Raw genomic sequence first — 15,438 nt, forward strand, 5'->3', positions numbered from 1 at the left:
GTACCAATTATAGAGGCACAATGCCTAGTACATCTTACGCTGTATAGGCTCAGAGGTACTTTCCAGGCACACAATGTAATACTCTAAGTGGTGGACGTAGATCGCTTGAAATGCAACAACCACCCAAAAAGCAACAAATGCCTTAAGAGACTATCTGGTAACAGAAGGATTGAAATACTCTAATAACAAATGGCAAGAAACAACAGTGAGTTGCATGGCAGAGGGCCTCGTGGGATACAAAGAAAGAGTTCTGGCAGGGGTGGAAGCTTCATGTGCAAAAGTCTGGACTGAACTATCACAAAACTAACATGGATTGAAGCAATGGAAAAACCAAAGAAGAAAAATACAAACTTTGCTTTTACAGTTCTGGAACGATACCTGTATGATCCAATGAACACTGCAACAAAACTCTACTAATGCCTGATCCCAAGAAATGCACGGCGGCAGTGATGGATGTGACCAACAAGCGTACTTGCACCTCGCACCATCAAGGAGGGGCTATTGTTCGTTGGCCACACTGCACGCAGCGCTACTTGTAATTCGAGAAGCACACCTACAAGGGGGGGCAACCAATGTTTTCCCCTAGCCCCTTGTCAATCACTGAAGAAACAAGGAACACCTTGCCAGCCCCATATTTTTGCATCCTCCCAGACAAAGAAAGGCATGAATATCTAGAAACGAAGAAGAGGTCGAACTACCTGTCCCAAGACTCAGCAACCCTGATCAGCGAAACAACAGACGATTACCAGCTCGTTAGCAAGGTAGAGACATTTTTCGCATCATGCTGCCCGGGGTGCAAGCAGCAGCCAATGCCAAATTACTGCAAATTGTCTGCTGGGAATAATACAGCTGGCAAACGACACTGAACAAGGGTTTAACGTCATAAAAGTGGAACTCTGAGCCCTAAGTCTGATGACAATGCAGAACAGGTGCGTCCTGGACATGCTTACTGCCATGCAAGGAGGCATGTGCAAGAAAATTGGTGATTCTTGCTGCATATTCGTGCCTCCCGAAGATGCTGAGAATGGCTCACTGTCGCACATCATCAAGGCTGTGCAGAACTTGGGGGTACACATGAAGAAAGAAGCTGGAGTACAAGATGACGACTGGTTCGATCTGCCTTTTCCTTGGGCCCCATCCTGGCTGGGGGAGATGCTGAAGATGCTGATGCCTGTCATCGTTTTTATTTTGGTTATTTTTTGCACCTATCAATGGGACTCAGATGTTGTGCCAAAGCAGTGCCAAACAGCGCAATGATGATGATGGTCTTGGTTGGGGTAACACCCAGAGCAACTTGTGTTACCACAGAGAGCGGTACCCAGACAGATTACCCAAACAAACCACGTATGGTTGAGATTTACAACCCCTTACACCTACCTGGCACTGTCACCAAACACCCACCCAACCTCGAGAACTACACCGAACACTGGGTCGATGTAGCTTGGGATGGGGGTTGCATTTACATGACATGCACACCAGAAGAATACACCCAACCTGGGGAAAGCGTGCGAGATGTGTGTAGAGTATGGGTCCCAATTAAAGATTCACTGCCATACGTAGAGGCTAAAAGACGAGAATGAGAGCGATCAAGAAGGAAAGCTGAAGACTATATAGAACCACGGGCCCCTGGGTGAACCTATTTGGGAGCTTGTTACTGTAGAAGTTGGGGAGGAGACAGGGTGTTCCCACCACCCTAGGCGATACCGAATAAGGCACAAATGATAGAAGAAACATTCGGTGAGCAGGGAGGCACACATAAATGGGGGTTAGCGATCACTGTAATGCATGTATTAAAAGCTATAGAAGAAACGCAAATGCCATCTTAGACAAATGGCAGCCATCCTGAAGCATATGCCCAAGCGCGGCGAATAGTATTGGGTGCTTCAATATTGGGTACCTTGGATGAGTGAGAACAACAGCCCTACCCCGGCCAGGTTCCACACAGCCCATGAAATCCTCCATAGTTCCAAAGAATCACAGGCCCCCGCGCACAGGGAAGAATGCACCCTGCAAGGTTATGAGAAGCGAGCAGTGTGCCTCTTGGCAGTATCATCCCATGAGACAGATAGCCAGGCCTCCTGCCCCCAATAACCCAACATGAGAAATAATGCTTTGTAATGCTTTCACATCCTGAGACCCACCCAGACCACAGACTATAAAATATTTACACGCCTCGATCGATCACGAAGATCAGAGCTAAAGGCTATCGCGCCTTCGGAATTATAGCCCACAACTAAGGTGGATGACGTTGGGAGTTGCTGAGCTGCCCGGGAATGAGTGAAGCATTTGAGTTAGTGTCTGGCAGGTGTTTGCAACAATGATAAGGCAACATTGCATAACAGAGTAGCCAATTAATTGTTAGACCAAGCTCACAGCGGATGACGAGCCCAGCAGCACCCACTTGGTCTGAGATCTACAGATGAAGATGGACCAATAGCCTGGCATCCCATATGGACCAGACTCTATATGTGTAGTGCCCATCCAATCGGGATGGTAGAATTGTACCGTAATTAATGACGTAATGAGTGACGCTGTCTGGAGTTATAAGGTACTACACATGCTCCCAGAAGTCAGAGCATTCTCGTGCAGCAGAGTCCTTTGCTGGTGTTTTTTCTGTTCTGTGGAAATAAACACTTCTTACCTTTGCAAGCTCATCTTGGGCCTTCTTCCCTAGCAGGTTGCATATCTTCTGGTGCGAGCATGCACGGGCGTGCCTTCATTTGGGGACACCAACATCCTTAGTTTTAGTTTCTAGGTAGGAAAGTTCCTCTTTAGAATAGGGCTAAAGAGGAGTTTTTCAAACCCCTTTCTTTTGAACAAAAAAGGGGTTTACTTAAAAATACAACATCCTTGTGTCCGTCACTCATTTCTGAACGCCTCACAGCACCCTATCACAAATAAGGTTTTAAAAGGAAGGAAAATTGAGAATGTGATACAGCAGAATACGAGTGTATATGACAAGATGTGTTAAACATTTAAAGACCTTTCAGGGGGACATGCGTTCATGTAACATGGCAACAGTAATCTTAAATTCAATTAATGAAATTGCTTCATCTGGCATTGTGAAATAATGTGTTATTATTATTTTTTCAGACATTTCGAACCCATAGCTCCGCCCAGCTATAGCGCAGCGTAGGTTACCATCCTGTCTCCTTACCGCCTCTTAGCCTCCAAGAAAGCGTTCTGCACTTATTGGACAGCCACTGAAAAATCCAGATAGATGTCGAGTCTGAGGTCACCCTTCTCTCTGCATTATGGTACAAGATCGACAAGAGAGTTCCCTCTACAAAGGTTAGCATATTACCCTTCAGGAACACCTCAGGAATTACGATCATTTAGATGTTACTCCGGTGTGATCTGGACTCCAGGTCTTCGCACTTTTTAGGGCGATTTGAAACTGCTTTATAAGGGCAGTGTGAAGAAAAGAGAAAAGAGAGCCAGAAAAGAGACACGGACACAGAGGAGCCATGGTTTTGGTTAAAGACTTATTAAAATGAAAAGGGGTTGTAAAAGGCCTCACTGTCTCTAATCTAGGAGGCATTTCCCTACCTCAACCAAAACGAAGGGCCTGTCCAGTGTAATGAATGCCAAAGTAATGTACGTCCTGTGTACAAATCCCATGCTTGCCCTCACACTCCAAAACAAACTATAAGGTGCTAAGGAAATGGGTCTTCTGCTTCTTGAAGTGCACAAATGTTCAAATCCAACACAAAAATCTCTTCCCCAGTTTTCTCTCAAAACAAAAGAATAATTCAAGTTCCTTGTAGCTCAAGAGGCCAACTCCTTCCTCTTGTTGTAATTCACTCCCGGGGAAATGGCTCCCTTCCCCAGTTTTCTCTCCACATTCAAGATAACTCAAAATCCTAAGGACATGGGTATTCCTTGGAATTCTCCCAACAGTACTGCAACTTGGGTGTGGATACCAGACTCAAAGGACACCCGGTATAATCCCCAGCCCGATTTTCTTCCTCAGTCAAATTCAATTCAAAATTCCCAAGGGCATGGGTCTTCCTTGGGATTCTTTTTTTACAGTTCCTTGTATACACTTGACATTGCCTGGTATACTCTCCTGCCATGATTTTCATGCAATTTCTTTATACAGCGTGTGTTCAGTATTTTTCTCAGAAAGCGAATTCAGCTTGCTTTACAAAAGATCTGGTATACTCCCCTGCTACATATTAACAAACAATGTACCTTGGGCTTCTCTCTTTTGGTTTTCCCCAAATTTGTAATGTGGACCGCTGGCCCCAATGGCACTCTCTAAGGCCTTTGTTCTTTTTCCCAACAGTGCTTCAGTACCCCAAACCGTTCCGTGGGCTCACCGGTTCGCTTCCCGTGCTTCTGCGTCTTTTGCGGTCACTGCAAGCACTTCAGACAGGCATTCTGTTTTCAGTCGGCGTTCCAGCTCCCTCTGCATTCAGAAAGCACGACTTGCTTCCTCGCATCCTACCACGGCCTCGGTGGAGCTGCCCCAGGCACGTTGCATACCGGGTTTCCTGCTCGCTCCGTTCTGCCGTCTGCGATGCCGCTAGTACCTCACTCTGCCTTGTGCTGGAGAACTCCAGGTTTCCCTTCCCAGCATGGTTTTGAACTGTGCCAGGCCAATTGGATTGTCCCAACAGCTAGACTGCTGGTCTTGGTTTTCTTTAGGAGTAATCATTACTACTACTCGCCGCCTCCTTGTCTCAGTTTCTGTTAGTAAAGACTGAAGGGAGGTTACCTGTACTTCTGCCATTTATATGGAAGAGTAGAAGCACAGTGTACCCTAGCCAAGATTCTCTATTTTGTTAGCAATGGACGAGCAATCAAGGCTTCGCTCTCAGGAGGTGATGCAAAGTACAGTGTAGTCCCCAAGCATCCAAAAAGGAATGTCCACACACTATGTTTGTGATAACACAGTTCTTTATATAAATAAGGTTCAGAATATATACAATCAATAACACACTTTGTGCTTTGGCAATACTAATATGGTGAATATGTACAAGGTCTATGTGGTACCACAGTTAACTCTTGACTCCTTTAAAATGTACCAACTGCTGACAGTCTCGGTGGCATACAAATCAAAATAGTAAAGTGAATCAACAATAGACATGGGAAGGAAGACAAGTCGGGTTTAAACAAATGGCAGAATACTTTGTCCCTACCCGGGCAACCTGTAAATAAAGTATATCAACAAGGCCAGTAAATATATGTTTAAAATAGTCTTGTTTCCTGCTACAATGTTCTACTACCCCAATGTACCTGGTTTAGCAGAGTTCTTCGATGGTTCGTCGACAGATTCCTCTTGAGTGAACTCCCTTTAAGGCAGGAGTCACGGATCGTTGAGATGCCTCAAAGAAAACATGAACAATGTCGTCAAGGCCGCAGGTTCGGCCTTTGCGGTGCTCATGCGATCGGTTGTGGACAGCCTACAAAGATGAGGCGTGCGGAGCACCTCGATGACGAGAGTTTGTTACTGCAAAGTAGATTGATGAAGAACATGGGCCCAGCAAGGGCATCGGGCGACGATCGGGACTCGACGACGGCTGGCTTTCGGATTCTTCGTCAGCGTCTTTGTGGACTTCGGGTGGTGGGAAAATCCACCGGCTGATTCTCCTCGGTTCGTCTGCGACCTCGACTTTCTCCGGCGGGACAAAGTGGTCGACGGTGATGAGCAAGGGAGTCCTTGATTTCAAAGTGTCTTAGGAATGGAGCGTTGCAGATCCGGTCGACGATGAGGTTACATCGGTCCTCCGAACCTCAGTCGACAGTGATGGTCGTCAACGGCCTCGATGTCCTGGCACTTACTTCAATGTTCCTCGGCGGTCCCCGTCTCCAGTCGGCAGCCTTTGGAAGACTGACTTCCAGGGAGCCTTGGTGAATATTAGATGGTGCACGATGTTCCCTCGTAGCTCAGAAAGAGATCTCCTAGCCAGGTCCTCTCTTGGATCAGGTCTTGGAGACACAACAGCTTTCGGATTGCATCGAAGGAAAGCAGCAGCAAAGCTTTCTTATTCCAGCTGGGCTTCATGGTTAAGCATCAAGTTTCGACTTCAGCTTCTGAACAATTCCAGTAAGTGAGAGGTCCCCAGATATACTGTTCTGTCTATTATTCACGCTGCTGGGCCAAGCTCAGCAGCCAATCATTCAGAAGGGCATTTATGCAGGCAGGCAGCCAATCAGGCCCACAGCGCATTCCGGCCATTCTTTTCCATCCAGACACTCAAAACAAAGAATGTGGATTGGGGCAAGCACCCAGACATTCAGCACACCACACTTCATTCATACCAGTTACGGCAGGGCTGTCTCATTCGGTGTGTCACACACCAGAAACCAGACATCCATAACACGAAATGTATATTGGTCACACACTCCATTCACCCAGGTCCCACCCCAAGGGCGTACCCACAACATACAGTCATTGGGAAGGCTCCAGCCAGTCTGGCCTGGACTTCCCCCACAATACCATATATGAAACTGCCATCCAACAGCCATTCAGGGGAAGGGACAGAGTCAGGGCTTCCCAGGACTTTGGGAAAGCAAGGTAACAGGCAATAAGAGGCCACAGGGGCCATCTTGTCTCCTATCAGGAATCAACTGATTCCAATGGCAGGGCCCGATATCCCAAAATGAAGGATACTCAGAGCACCTGCCAATTTCAGCATGGAGCTGCCACCAGCAAATACCCTGCTCTGTGGGCCACACACAGGTGCCCAAAAACATACACTAGGGGTACAGAGTTGTACCCCCACCCATGAGTGCCATCCCAAGGGTCTGTTCACCACAACCAGAAAGCGGAAGAGCTGCACAGCCAGGAGTCCCACATGGACTCATGTGCAGAAAACAACACAGAACACACATGAAAAAGGAGTACAGGACAAGGACATGGAGGCCCTGTCCCTCCAATGCATTTCCAGCATCACACTGTAATGTTGTTTTCCATGTTATATTGAGGAATACTCGCTATAGGCTTAGCAAGTGGTTGAGGGAGTGAGTTACAATTTGCCATCAAGGCATGAGGAAGGGAGGGGACATCCCTAAAAGGGAATGGGGATATGTGATGTCAAGTCATCTCCTTGAGGGTCGCCTCCCCCCATGTGGTCCTACCTCATATAACCGCCCCCAGGGTCAGGACCAGGTAGCGGCTGCCAGCCCCTGTCCGCATGAGGAGAAACTATCTCAGGGAAAGGAGTGATGACATCATCCGATTCCTCACAGCAGAAAGATCATTCTTAAGAGTGGAAACGTCTTCCACCAATACAACCCGCGATTCCGCTTCTGTAATCCTCTTGTTGGCTTTTTCCAGTTTTGAAGCGAGGGAATGAATGCTAACCATGATGTCATCTAGATTAACATTGACAGTAGAAAAGTCCTCCTGCATACACGCCATTATTTTCTGCAGTTCTGACCTATCGCCCGGAGGCGAGGGCTGGTCTATATCTGCTATGCTGGTCGCCTTGTTGGGTGCTTTTGACGTAGATGTGGTGAAGCTGTCCATGCTTCCTTCTCCTTTATTTGTCCCTTTTGTCACCTCCTTGCATTATGGATCCGAATTACGGAGGGGATCTTCAATGAAGCAGCTAGCCGCCAGAATGTTGACCAGTAGTGCATGTGAAAAAAGGGCCCCTCTAATCAATCCGCACAGTGCTAACTGAGAGGGTGCCCTCAGCCATGCCAGACCAACGCTGAAGGCAGACAAATGGAACAACGTTGGTGGTGGGTTTGAGCTCCAGGTAGAGGGCCGTCACAGTCAGAGCAGGACACCTGCAGGGGGCCTCCAAGTAGAGCATTAGCGAGTGGCTCACCCGCCAGCCTGCTCCTCTGCATGTTGCGGTCAGGTAGCAAGGTGTAAAGCAGGGTTCTCATCATGGATATAGGGTGTGATGGCGACAGTTCAGTGCAACCGATCCCAGTGCTGCAATGCCCCTTCTGCCCCGCAGTGGAAAGACAGCACAGATATGCTCACCATGCAGGATCCTTGTTCGGTAGGCCGCCCCACCCGTGTAGATCATCAATCCAACAGCTCCATCGGACACGATAGACCATCCAGCACCCCCACACCGTCATTTGGACCAGGCAGACGTGCCACCACTCGTCATGATTCCCAAGGTGCCGGACTGCATCTGCAGCTCCCCAACACCCTGCGAGTGCCCATCACGGCGCAGTGCAAGCTGTCGCTCGTGGACCCAAACACGGCTTGTCCTGTGCATGTCCAGGGGCACAATCTTCTCTGCTTCTTTAAATATGCGCCAGCTAGTGTTGAAAGGGTATTTGGGGTGCTAAATAGGGTGCAAGATGGTAATTGAAGGTCCCTATGCTCAGAGCTCCAGCAGGGAGTGGCCATCTTGTTCTCTGCTCAGCAGTGCTCCCCCACACCCTATCACTTTACAGAGGAGGCATTGGCATATGTGTTCTATGGTATTCATACCTCATCTACAAAATGTACAGGTACACATCGTACTCTCGACCATTGTGGCCTTGATCTCAGTACAGTCAACCCCAACCCTTGCTAGTGCCTTTCTGAACCAGGTATGTCATGTTCATGACCTCCAAAAAACCATCAATGATCGAGGGTCTCCAAACATGTCAGCCTTTTGGAAAGGGTGTCTGAATTACACCTTAGCCTACCACCCCAGAGTTTTGGCCAAAATTAAAAAAGGTAACCCTGGTTCAATACCACATTGCTACGCTACTGAAAAGGAGTATGACTGGTTTACCCTACTCCAATTGGCCAACTTTATTTATAATGACTCTTGTCATACCTGTGAGAAACCTGAAGGTTTCTCACCCGATAGTCCCCGGAGATCTGTAATCCAGGTGGCCAGGACACGCCCATCGCTATTAGATCCAGTTCCTCTGGGTGGACCAGTGGGGGAGAATCACCTGGATGAGGGGTCTTTGGGGAGTGGAAGTGGGACACCAACAGGTGAGACGCGATACCCCCTTTCTTATAATACATTTTCCCCATCCAAGCCCATAGGATACTTAGAAGCTTAGCCCCACTCCGCACCCCTCCCGACACAAACACTTTCTTACACTGTGAAAGACATCGGACTAACACCAGAGCCATTTACCTGACATGTCCCAATACAAGTGTCAGGCAGAGACAGGCAAATAACTACACACACCTGACGACCCTTTCCCTTCCCCACAGGGATAAAAGGCAGAGCACGAGAGCACACTTTGAGCAAGGACAAACGCATGAGGAAGCAGCTATTCCAGGACGGCAGTTCAAACGGATAAGAAAGGCAGTGAGACCGGAAAAGCAAAACCAGGATGAAAGTGCCCTTGCCCTTTTCGACCAAAAACCGCAAAGCCTCAGTGAAAGAAATCATAAAACCAGGAACCACAGCTGACGTGTGGTGTAACTGAAGTCTAAGGTGCATGGGACCCTCCCGCACTGATAACCGAGGCAGGGAGACGCGATTGCTACCGTGGTAACGTCCATGACTCGAGAGACAAGAAACAACAAGGAGTTCCGCACAGCCGGTGATTCGGAGGGAGAACCATTAGTAACCCGGACGGTGTTGAGCAAAGGTTGCAAACAGCAACCTGTTATGAACAAAGAACTTGTGCACTAATCAACTTTTAAAGCCCAGGGAAAGACCAGCTGCAGAGTGGTCTGGTGCCACGTGGACACCCATTCAAAACACTGTGGCTGGTCCCCTTTTCTTGGGAACATTATAGTACCTAGAGGCCGTAGGAAAGGCTGGCATAACGAGTTAAGGTGGTCATACAAGAGTCGAGACAAAATCCCTTGTACACTCAAAAGTCCTTAACCCATTACCAAAGATTTGACATTGTGAAACAGGTGTGTGCGCCCCCAGCTGAGGTAAACGCTGTGTGAATGATAAATGTGTGAAGCCTGACTAGGGGCTTAAGAGAAAGCCTGACTGGGGGCTTAAGAGAAAGCCTGACTGGGGACTGGAAAAAGCTAAGGGAAGTGAATCCCACAAGGTATTACAACTAAGTAAGTGAACTGTGCGAAACTGGCAAATGTGAACCCAGCTGAGGCAGGGTAATGTTGCAAAAAGGATCGGAGCCCGGTTGAGGGGGATCCATGGGTGAAAGGAAATCACTCGATGGGAAGATTACTGAAAGGAACTTTTGGTTTGTTGTTTATAGCACATCAGGCCCTCTGAGGCAAGAGACTTGGTGTAAAAGAGACTTGGCCACAGAAGGCCCTGATATTTTGAAAACTATCGGTAACCTCGTGCTGGAGAAGCCCAGGAGTGTGCTGTGCTTGAGAGTCCTGCCTTGTCCTGTGCTAAAAACATGGGGAAGGAAGACCCCAGTTATACCATCCTGACTTATTTTGTGAACACTTCTTTCTTTTATGGAGAACGTTATCCCACACTATTTTGTAACTTAGCGGTAAGGATTGGCAATAGGTATTTTAGTATAGGCCCTTTTTATTTGACAAGACGCCTCTAGGACTGCCTTATTATTTGATGGTTGTAGCTTGCTCTCATCTTCGATTTAGGTTTAGATTAGGCGTTTTTCTCACCCTTGAACTGTGATCACTTGTGTCTGTCTTTACTGTTGCCACCAGGAGTTCCTTACATACCTCAAAAGCGGTTACCTCATTACAGCTCTCCCGTGGCTTTCATCCTACCTCCACCCACTTGCATAGACATTTCCAAAGGTTCCCGAAGCTTTTGAGATGCCCACAACAATACAGGAAAGGTTCAAACTGCTGTCACCCACCTTCAACATGGCAAAGATCAGGTCAAGATCCAAGCTGACAAGAACAGAAGGCCAACTCTGGCCCATCAGATTCATGAGCCGGGCCGGTTGTCCACCGCTTATCTTCATATTCCACTTTGTCACTGCTATGTAAGCACCCCCCTTTTTATTGCTGAGGAAAGAAATCCTGTGCCCACGGTCTCCAAATCCCGAACTCCTGCCACATCCACTCTGTGTTTTACGTTTCCTTTATGAAACTTATCACATCCTCCCAAATACAATCTGATAGTATGGACTGAAAATCCACCAGCAGTAGGACCCCAAGAAGAATTTGAAATTCAGGATGTTCTGGACTCCTAGTATTACCATGTTCTCTGCATGGTCTAGTTGACTGTAAGGGTTGTGGTCCTGGTGAAAGTTAATGGCTCAAAATACAGGAGGGTTGATGCTCATATGCCAATGGCCTGTTTTCACAAAGGGGCTCTTCATAAGCCAAAACATTGGGGCAGAGCCCTTCAGCGGCATAGGTGGTAAGGCCTGGGTGGGGACATATTAGGGCCAGCCAACTTACCCCTTCCATGCTGAGAAAGAATTGTGGAGTCCAGCCCAAATCCCCTCCGAAAGCAGACTGCTGCATGGGTCCCACCACCTTTTGCCTTGACAGCATTGGCAACTGCTATGAACTCAGATACAAGGCCAGGGCAGGAAAGCAAATGTGGCTTGGAGCATGAGAGAGGATGGCTATTCCTGGTTTCTGCAACATATTCAGATGCACCTCTTTTCCTGTGACAAGTCGGCACGTATGATGCAAGTGTGCAGATGTCTGGTTGACGTAACCTGGATGTTCTCACCTTCAAAACCTGGCAATGTGTGAAATTGGCATTCACACAAACCATCCTGAACTGTAGGGGAGGTCTTCCACATCTGTTTTAGGGAACTAGAGCCTTCATTATTTCATTGCAAATGTGCATCACTGGAAGATCCCACAAGATGTAAGCAAAAACCCGTCTACTTGTGGCAGGACAAGACCCCTCTGCCAGGACCTTATCGCCATAGCGTTCCAGGAAGGTGTTTATGAGAAACTGTGAATCTTAAGGTATTGATCATAAATTGAGCAATTGGTTGCCGTTATTCATAGGAGCACCATGAACCGGTTGACTAGGTGTTCAAGAGAAAAATAAGTTTTGATGTTACTCATTTGTTGTGCAATAATAAGTGTGTTTGTATGCAGTGTATGGGCACAAGTGGGTGATGACAGAATGCTATAATCTCTGGAGATCTTAGTAAGAAAGGTGGGGCTCCTGTTTTTGATATTGTTGCACATGATTAGGATAAAGGAAATGGGACAATATGTTGGTTTTAACATCCATGGTTGAAAATGAAATAAAATATATTTTTGTATTCTAAAATTTTTAACTAGCGATTCATAAAATCGGAGCTAGCGTAAACTCAATCTGCAGGAGTATAGGGAACACCACCCTCATAATTTATGGTATCGATTTTGAGTCCCGAGCGGGTGAGTGCTCCCTCCTAATCTTTGCTAGAGTCCCCTTTCTTTTTTTGGATGAGATGTTTTTACAACATCTTGACTCATAATAAATGTAATTGCTGTAAATCATTTGGGCACACAAGTATGACCTTTCAATGTTGAATGTTGTGATCTTTATGGAAAAAGTAAACAAATGTAAAAATCCAATAGAACACCAACAATTGAATTATACATTTGAATTTCAGAGACACATTTCAGAGACAAATAAGAAAGAAATAATATCTCCGACCTTCAGGGTCATACGTTTGGAACACTCTCCGTGCTTGTGCTGAAGGGCTTTCAGGAGCAACAACTGTCATTTCCTAAAAAGGAAAGTACAAACAATTGAAAAGAACATAGGTTCACAAAATTAAATTCTGCTTTTAGCTATAAACAATATATAATGAAAGTACACAGAGTTTGTACTGATCATGTTTAAAACTACAGGAAGTAAATACACCCTGACTGAGATTTGCGTTTTAAAAAAAAAACACACATGACAATTCAATGGAACCACACTCACGGAGCTCATCATTCATCGTAATGTGTATTCCTTAATAAAGTGTTAACCATTACTGTTCCGTAACGTGTATTCCTTAATTCATTGTATTTGTTTTAATAGTGTTTTTCTGACACAATGGAGCGTTTTATTACCTACATCCCCCACCCCTACGAAAATGAATCAGTGCACTAGACGCTGGGAGTGATGAAACCAAAAGTGATGCATAGGAAGCTTTGAATGAATAACTCACGTCACACTTTACTGGCAAGGATGGCCAACAAAAGCCAGTGCTGGGAAGAAGAAATGTGGCGTAGAAGTTCACAGCAATGTCGCTTATGAGGCAGGAACAGGACTATTTGGGATGTGGTTGTGTCTTCATCTAATGGCACAAAAAGTCTAAATACGATAGAATGGGAAAATGCCAAAGTAATTCACAGTGGTTAGCAGATTACTATGGTGGTGTAAAAGCGAACGAACAAGAAACTATGATTGCTTGGGTGGAAAAAACTGATTTCACTCTGATTGGAGGTTAGAGTCAGGTCACCACCAGCAGCAAATGCAAGCCTGCCATGTTTGACCGTACAAGAACTAGCAGATCACTGCACATTTGTTACCGTGCATACCAAAATGTTGACTTGTTTTCTTATTTTTTTACCGCTTTTCACTATATATATATATATATATATATATATATATATATATATATGATACATTACTCACCGTAATCGTATTTCTGATGCTTGTATCTGCTTAGATGCACATGCTGTGCATAGGCCGACATCTAGTGGAAGCTGCGGAGTATTACAGTTTGTTTTTCGAAACTCGAAAATGGGCGTCGACACAGGCGTGCCAGTAATACAATCCCTAGTGTGATGTACACTGTACCCAAGATCCCCCACGCGTCTAGGATCCTCAGATTGTATTTTTTCTGACATGAGGAAGCATGAGGAGTAGTGTGAGTACAGATAATCCAAGCAGATAGACAGAAAGGTAAGACTACAAGCAATCATGCGCCTTCTCTCGGAGGGGAGGAAGGGTGGGTCGCATGTGAATCTAAGCAGATACAAGCATCAGAAATACGATTACGGTGAGTAATGTATCCCTTCTGAGGCTTGTGGAATCTGCATAGATCACATGCTGTGCATAGATTAGCGAGCAGTACCAGAAGAAGGAGGTGGGATGTGAGAAGGGTCATGAGCAAACAGGTGTCTTAGAACCGCTTGTCCCACGTGTGTATCTGCCTTGGAATGAGTGTCAATGCAGTAATGCTGAGTAAAAGTGTGAATAGAGCTCCAAGTAGCTGCTTTGCAAATGGTGTCGAGGGGAACATTTGCAATGAAAGCCAGAGTGGCCCCAATGCCTCTAGTAGAATGGGCCCTTGGCGTAAAAGGCAGAGTTTTTTCAGAAAGAGAGTAACATAGCTGTATACAGTTGATAATCCACTTCGAGATCGCGCCTTTAGAGACGCGATCCCCCTCTCTGCCTGTAGCTACGGAGACAAACAGTTGATCTGTTTTCCTTAGCGGTCTGGTTTTATTTACATAGTAGAGGACCGCCCTACGCACATCAAGGGTGTGTAGTTTCACCTCAGCTGAGCTTTGCGGGTTCTGGAAGAAAGCCGGAAGCTCGATGGACTGGTTTACATGGAACTTAGATATAAATTTAGGTGAGAACCTAGGGTGTGTGCGTAAAACCAGTTTGTCCTTGTGGATAGTAAAGAAAGGATCCTGCACTGACAGAGCCTGAATTTCACTGACCCTTCTTATAGAGGTAATGGCTACTAAGAAGGCCGTTTTATAAGTCAGGTGTTTGAGACTACTTTTATGCATGGGTTCGAAAGGGGGGCCCATGAGCTTAGCTAGCACCACATTGAGGTCCCATCCTGGCGGTGGGTTCGAAATAGGAGGGTGAAGTCTCTTTACTCCTTCCATGAAGGCTTTAACTACTGGTACTTTCCACCACGATAATTTGTTATGGGATGTGGTGTAAGCCGAGAGGGCTGCCAGGTGTACCTTCAGAGAGTTAAAAACCAACCCTGCGTCCAGCAGGTGGAGCATGTATGTTACAACGTTGGAAGGAGTGCAATCAACTGGGTTGATTTGTTTATTCTGGCACCAAATAACGAATCTCTTCCACTTGTCAAAGTAACAGTGCCTTGTGTTTGGTTTCCTGGATTCTTTTAGGATGTCCATACACCTCTGTGGTAAATTGAGATGCCCAAACTCTATGACCTCAGGAGCCATGCTGCCAGGTTCATTGAGTTGGGTTCCTGGTGCACTGTTTGACCTTGTTGCTGGGACAGTAGGTTGTACCAGGCTGGGAGTTTGATGGGCTCGCACACCGCCATCCTGCGTAGGTGTGGAAACCATGGTTGTCTCGCCCACATGGGAGCAACTAGGATGAGCGTCATCGATTCCTTGTTCATCTTGTACACCACCTTCCTGATGAGAGGAGTTGGTGGAAAAGCGTACGCAAACATCCCTGACCAGTTCATCCACAGGGCGTTCCCTTGGGAGTCTGGCTGGGGGAACCTGGATGCAAATCCTGGGCATTGTTTGTTTTCGCTTGTGGCGAATAGGTCTATAGTGGGGAAACCCCACTGAGAGAAGAGATCTTCTATGATATCTCTGTGAAGGACCCATTCGTGTTCTTCTGGGAGGGAGTCTCTGCTTAGGGCATCCGCTAAGGAATTGAGCTCCCCTGGAACATGTTGTGATGACAGGAAGATGTTCCGTCTGAGTGC

General features: G+C 46.5%; 1 protein-coding gene across 3 annotated transcripts in view; it reads right to left on the minus strand.

The window, feature by feature from the left end:
- Positions 1 to 15,438, minus strand: part of MINDY3 (MINDY lysine 48 deubiquitinase 3) — a 1,607,185-nt gene that overhangs the window by 282,150 nt on the left and 1,309,597 nt on the right. For all 3 annotated transcript variants that reach the window (XM_069648406.1, XM_069648407.1, XM_069648405.1), the window contains exon 12: positions 12,444 to 12,516. In XM_069648406.1, the coding sequence (XP_069504507.1) occupies positions 12,444 to 12,516 (73 nt within the window). The remainder of the gene's footprint in view (positions 1 to 12,443; positions 12,517 to 15,438) is intronic.

The sequence above is a fragment of the Ambystoma mexicanum genome, chromosome 2q (genome assembly GCF_040938575.1).
Source record: "Ambystoma mexicanum isolate Mex_15411 chromosome 2q, UKY_AmexF1_1, whole genome shotgun sequence".
NCBI classification, from domain to species: Eukaryota; Metazoa; Chordata; class Amphibia; order Caudata; family Ambystomatidae; genus Ambystoma; species Ambystoma mexicanum.